The 6,554-nt window shown below is 36.0% G+C and overlaps 2 protein-coding genes and 1 long non-coding RNA gene across 3 annotated transcripts; 2 read left to right on the top strand and 1 right to left on the bottom strand.

The window, feature by feature from the left end:
* On the top strand, positions 1 to 4,625 carry LOC118738356 (the record flags this gene model as incomplete). Its single annotated transcript, XM_036469281.1, is given in 13 exon segments — positions 1 to 271; positions 519 to 904; positions 975 to 1,308; positions 1,388 to 1,550; positions 1,628 to 1,817; positions 1,881 to 2,060; positions 2,140 to 2,404; positions 2,644 to 2,846; positions 2,926 to 3,458; positions 3,526 to 3,603; positions 3,676 to 4,171; positions 4,234 to 4,365; positions 4,432 to 4,625. Coding segments are annotated over 13 exon segments (3,342 nt in total), but the record flags the coding sequence as incomplete, so codon positions are not given.
* Positions 4,127 to 4,824, bottom strand: LOC118738376. Its single transcript, XR_004992881.1, has 3 exons — positions 4,645 to 4,824; positions 4,426 to 4,544; positions 4,127 to 4,324 (listed from the first exon to the last, which is right to left on the bottom strand). It is a non-coding gene; the product is annotated as an uncharacterized LOC118738376 (long non-coding RNA).
* Positions 4,825 to 5,824: 1,000 nt separating this feature from the next.
* On the top strand, positions 5,825 to 6,526 carry LOC118750554 (JNK1/MAPK8-associated membrane protein-like; the record flags this gene model as incomplete). The annotated part of the gene is given in 2 exon segments (XM_036485289.1): positions 5,825 to 6,253; positions 6,314 to 6,526. Coding segments are annotated over 2 exon segments (437 nt in total), but the record flags the coding sequence as incomplete, so codon positions are not given.
* Positions 6,527 to 6,554: the final 28 nt, after the last annotated feature.

Consider the following 6,554-nt stretch of genomic DNA (forward strand, 5'->3'; position numbering starts at 1 on the left):
TTTGAATGCGTAATGGATCAAAGCCAAGCAACAGTAAATGTGCCGCGTTTTATTGTCAGCGAGGTAGCTGATTTATGTGCAGCGCTGCAGTTTGAAAAAGTTTATGGTGTGTTGCATATAAGTAGGCGTATACATTGTCTACAGCTCACATCTGCCTTGGCATATGCAATACTCCAACTGGTGGACTGCACACCGAAAAATAAGGACGATTTTATTGGCTTGGCATTGGAGTTACTAACGCAGCAGATTTTGGCGTTACGCAACATCAAAGGTAAGGAGTTCATTTTAGCCAGGGTAAGAGGCGAACAAGTAATATGTATAATGAATTAAGACAGCATCTACAATATAAGCAAATAAGACATCTGATAGAATAGCAAGAGAGGCAAAATTCTTAAAAGCATATTTATAAAATTTGTGTTATTAGTACAGGATAGATATTTAAGAGTGATTATATTTGGCATTAATTTGTAACCGAACATCCATGTGTATTAATGTTTTTCACTTTTAACTTTAAACAGCTCCAACTTCTCACAATGCTCTAGACAAAGATATCGATGTACTTACATTTCCTCTAGTATATGAATTACTGCTAAAGGCCTACCTACGGGAGGAACAAAAGTCAAGTCAGTTGTCCGAACTATTGAAGTATGTGCAATTAGCTGTTAGCAGCTATCCTGTTGATGCATTAGAAAGCTACTATGTCGGTAAAGAGCGTGAGGTCAATGAGAACATTTGCAGGGCATTGGATGTTGCGGAGATTACGCTAGCTGATACGACGCTTAATTTCTCAGCTGCGCAAGTGAATTGCTCATTCAATGTCAAGCCGGCTGCACCAGTCAAGAGCCGCTACTCTGTGTCAATATTTGATCAAATCGAAGTGCAGCCAGAACAGCCGCGTACGAAGGTAATGTATCGTAAAGTAATTACTACTTATTCATAATTCTTACATTATTTTTCTTTTATTCCGCCTGTAGAGAAATAGTGTGGAGCAAACTTCGATTATGAAATTTGTGGCACGGAGCATTTTATTACTGTTAGTAGAAACTACGCCCACTAACAGCATACTTCTACAATTACGCACAATGTTAAATGACGAAATAGAAAAGGATGCAGCTGTCGAAGATTTCTTTTTATCGTTGGAGCAGCTAATCAAAGCGAAAATGCATGACGTTTGGTACATTATGGTGCAGTACATTTTGGAATATCAAGAACGTTATGAATGTAATATTATCAGCACAGATTTTGTGTCGCTACACTTGACGCGCGTCTTTCGCAATGTGATGTTAAATAAGGATGTTAACTTTATTGGTATGAAGGCATACATGTTCGTGTGTTGTTGTATGCATTTATGGTTACTAATATCACTCGTGTTTTCATATAATGATAGATCTCTTCAATATGCTCATCGCGGATAAAAATAAAGAATCTTTGCTGAAACTGCTGAGCAATGATTTGAAAACCGATCAACAACGCATTAATTTGCTAACACTTTGTGAAATGTATAACGTACATCTGGAAGGTCATAGTCAAGTGGAGGCAATACGCAACAAGTAAAGCGAAAAAATTCTTACTTAATTTAGTAGAAATAAATATTTTTCAAACCTTTCGACCTCCTTTTTTTATATAGGCGTTTAAAACAATTCTACTATATGGAGTTTTGCAAGCAAGATCCCAGCATAAAGGGGAAATTCAATGTGGACACCGATAATATACAGCAATTGTTAAGATTATTCCATAATAAGAAATTGGACGTGAAATTATTGGAGCGTATGAGTAATGACTTCAATTTGGATTATCAGCAAATGCTTATAACGCAGGTAAGAAGGGGATAAAATGTATAATAACTAAAACTAAATCACACTAGAAAAAAAACATTGCAGGTAATAAGCATATTGCTTGGTCAGGAACTTAAGTATGAAATAAAGACTGATACCTTCGGTGAGGAAGAATTGGTAGTATTAAGCACTGTCAGCGGTATACGTAATCTATGCCAACCATATTTGCATTCAATAAAAGATGCCGATTCGATGGCATCGAAATTAATACAATTCTTCAAAGAGGTACATATATATGCACATACATGTTTTTAAGAGATTTACTCATATTTTAACTACATTTTTCCGGTTTTTTAATCGCCAGATAAACATCTATTTCTATGAGTTGTATTTGTATGTCATTGAAATGCTTTCATTTTTCGACAAAATGCCCAAGGAAATGCAAATTTGGACAAGTATGTTGCATTTTCTGAAACACAAAATGATAAAGCGTCGTCGCAATCGTCCTGGCCAACTGGAAACCGATATGTGGTTGCAATCGCAAAGTGAAATGGGTGTGATGCCGAAAATTTCACGCTTTCGCCTACCATTCAAGCCGATTGTAGAGCAACCATTAAAAGATATTTTAGGTGAGCCAATTACAAATTATATTATTGTTGTTTTTAAGCACTAAGTAGGCGTTCTAAAATTAAAATAAAGAGCATTATGACTTTCTCCATGAATCATAAATTTTTAGTCTATAGTGCACGTCAGATAGAGTAAAACTTATTCCGCATAAAGTACGCTTTTAAATTAGATACAAATATAACTAACGCCGGAAAGATTATTTATCATAAATTTTCTTAATGTTTATTATTATCACTCCCAGATAACGAGCTTAGTGTCGATAATTGCGAAAGTTGGTTTCCTCTCATGCAAATGCACACTGTACTTAAGGGCTCAAGTGATGTACCAAAAGTGCGCGACTACTTATGCATGTCTGCCGTGAAGAACTCTATTGCCGAATACAAAGCGAAAAACGAATCCGAAATATGGCATCTACAACCCACAAATAATGCCTTCCTACAATCGGTATGTAACAGACTCAATATTGTACTCCTTTTTTTTTTTTTTTTGAAATTTTATGAAATCCTCTTTGACAATCCAATAGATACTGCGTCTTGTCAAGCATGTCACTAATCCATCTAAAACATTTATGATACTCTATTTTGTTGCAAACTATGCACCTGATGGGGCGGATCAAGTGGAAGCTTCCTATGAATGCTACAAATATGCGCTGGCGCATGAGGAACCCATAACGAATGAAAAGTGTCAGGATCAATTGGTTAAAATTAAGCGTAAATACCCTATAATTAAAACGCAGCACTTGCTTTACATTTATGGACTCACCGATGACAAACTTTTGCGACTGGTTGAGAATCCAACTGAACTTATTTATAGCCTTTACCACCATGAGCTGATTTTGAAATCAAGCAAATTGGATATTAATACAGTTGCGAAAGAAATCGCCGAACTGCATGGCTTAGACTTGCAAGCAATACAGTTTCAGTTATTGCAAAAGTGGTTGGCTTTCACAGTCGATGCCGGTAGTGCGAATATACTTGAGGAGACATTCTTCGAAGATCACAATTTAGTGGAAGAGGAGCAAACGAATGCGGGTAATGCGGCGGAGAATGTTATAAGGTGGGAACGATTTGTTAAGTTAGTTTGTAGCGAAAATTTCAAACAAAATATTCGTATATTTTTTCAGAGCCAATTATATACTCAACAGTTGGCCTAAGAAGCAAGCTATAGAATTTTTAGTAGCGCACATTTTTCCTGCTGATGGGTAAGAATTGATCCACTAATAGTTTATATTAATACTGTTCGTATTTACCTTTTTTTTTTGTAATGAACGTAGAAGTGTAAATACCAGCAAACAGCTACAAATGTATGAATGCTTCTCAAAGTTAAACGATGGCAGCGAGTCCTTTAAGAACGTACTCAGCCAAAAGCAATACATAACGATTAAATGCGTACATGAGTTAAAGCAGTTGGGTTATAATTCGAGTTTGGAAAAGTTCACAAACTGCAATAAAATCGACATATTGAAAACAATTTGGCAACGCAATGCTCAAAATCCGCATACACTTGAGATATTAGCAAATATTTGTCTTGGTTTCGACATATTTTTTTCGAAAATTTGGAACGGTATATTGAAGCGCATGGCAATGTTCCATATGGTGCGTGAATTGGATGCCCTAGTGGATGTGCTGTCGTGTGAACCCAAGTTGTTACATACAGAAGGTTTAGTAGTGGCGTGGGAATGTGTGTTGTGGCAGCCCTTCAAAACAGCTAATCAAACGAGATCATTTGCGCAGGAGGAATTATTGCAAAAGACTCTATTTCGCTTACAGGTGAGTACTGGAGAATATTTGTAACATTTTTATGCGTAATGCATTTTGTTTTGAAATTTTAGAGCTGTCCAATAGTGCATAAGTTAAATTTATTTGATTTTGCTGAGCTCTGCATTAATCTGGAGCGACCTCACATGGCGGCTGTGGCGATGGCTTTGTGTCGAGATGTCGGAAAACGTGATCAAATCAAAAAAGTGGGTTTGTTAAGTTTTTATTGTGAAATACATATTTGAATTGTTTATTTTTATATTCACGCTCAGCTTATTTTGCCGCGAAAAAGTGAACAAATGCGGAAAGATCTTATCGAACTGGAAGATGCGGGACTGCTTTCGGTAGTTCTGAATTTTGCGCAAAAGGAACTGCATTTTTAGGGCTATAGTATTAGCATATTACAGATTTGTAATATAATAGAATTGTGCAGTAATTATTTATTAATAAAAGTTTTTCTTTAAAATTTAAAAATTAATTATTACGTCCAGCAGTGCAATTCCGAGAATCGTTACGCTAAATTATCGTCGCCAAAGTTCTCTATCAGGTATATTGTGCACGTTACCGAAGATTTTGTAACCGGAAAATTTTATTACCAAAAAATGTTACCAGTGCCAGAGAACGTTTATAAACGTTTATAAATGTTCTCTGCCAGTGCTTGTCACCGCGATGCTGGGAACGTTGGTAATGCAGTTAATATATTCTGCAATTCAGCTATGAATTGTGGAAATTCTGGCATTAGATATTTCACGGGTCAATATTTTCATGATAAAAACATAGCAAGGTAGGACCATTCTCTCAATTTGTCGGCCATGATTTTTTTTTTTGAAGTTTGCCAACATTTTAAGATCATATAAAATTGAAAATAAAAAATTGAAATTGTTCGAAATTGTTGTTGCTTGAGATTGAAAATGAAAATCTGTGTGTGAGTTTGTGAGTAAATTTAAAAATTAAATTGTTTGGAAACGTCAAGAATTTTAAAAGTGACTCTCAGCGGTTCTACCTTACTATATTTTTATCATGAATATTTTGTTACCAGCTTATGGTAACAAAATTTACTGGTTACAAGAGTACACAGAAATTCTGTGACAGAATGCGAAAAGGGTTTAAAACTTTACAGGAACTTTATTACCGGTAACAATTTTTATTACCAGCGCAGAATTGACCTGTAAATAACAAGCAGCTAAAGGTATGCAACATGAAAAAGTAACAAATTAGGGCCATGTTGCATGTTGTTAGGCGCGCCTGCTATTCCTTTAGAGATTTTTGGCGATCAAAATTAGCGATAGCGAACATTTGAATTCGGCTGCCGAAATTGTTTGAATTTTTTTTTTTCAAAATCCTCGCGCTCCGATAACGCAAATGAAAAAACTTCAACAGCTTTTGCGACACCTGCTGTATTTAAAGTAAACCTACGGCCTATTGATAATCAACCCATAAAGTTTTTCTTTAAAACTCGAATCATTGCGTCCAGAAGTCGTTAAACATTTGTGGTCCTGTTACAACAAATTCTTTTTGATCTTTGAGAACTTGAAAGTCCAGAAAAAAGTTACTTTTCTGAATTCTCGTTAAATATTTTTGTCATGGTTACGACAGAGAACGTATAGGAATATACGGTCTCTGGTTACGATAACGCAAATAAAAAACCTTCAAAGCTCTTGCGACATCTACTGTATTTATAGTAAAACCTTCTGGCCTATTGTGAAAACCCAAGGATCAAAAAGAAGAAGAGTGCACAAATCAGCTGTCCAAAAAAGTAAACAAGCGGTTTGGAAAGTGCATTTTTCGTAAAATAAACAAAAATATTTTCTTTTCTCACCCATTACCAATGTGAAGAAATTATTTAACAGTAATAGCCACATCCATCAAAATGGATCGTTGTCCCGGCCAATATTGTGGTCGCAGCATGTACGATAATGGAAGCTGGTCCGATTGTGGAGCATGTGAGCGTGGCTACCGGGTAAATGAGTCCTTCATTTGTGCACCATGCCGTGATGAATTGAACACCTACTCTTGGCTGTATTTAGGATTTATGGCAATGTTGCCACTAATGTTGCACTGCTTCTTTATCGATCTACATGCGAAGGATCGCAAGTAAGCGAATTTACAAAATAGCTGTGTACATATAAAGAAAATTTATTATTTTTTTTTTAGATTTTCACGCAAGCAATTGATACTTACCGCCTGCGCTTTTATTGAGATATCACTTTCTGCTACGCTTTCCATTTTGGTTATGGAACCGATGTGGGAATTCCGCTTGCATTCTTGTGGAGTGCGTAATTTCACCGATTGGTATACGCTATTTTACAACCCCAGTCCAAACTATGAGACACGTTTGCATTGTACACAAGAAGCAGTATACCCGCTGTAAGTATTTTATGGTCGCATTAGGAAA

This window comes from Rhagoletis pomonella, unplaced genomic scaffold (genome assembly GCF_013731165.1).
Source record: "Rhagoletis pomonella isolate Grant_MI unplaced genomic scaffold, Rhpom_1.0 Rhpom_scaffold_00001, whole genome shotgun sequence".
Lineage (NCBI taxonomy): Eukaryota > Metazoa > Arthropoda > Insecta > Diptera > Tephritidae > Rhagoletis > Rhagoletis pomonella.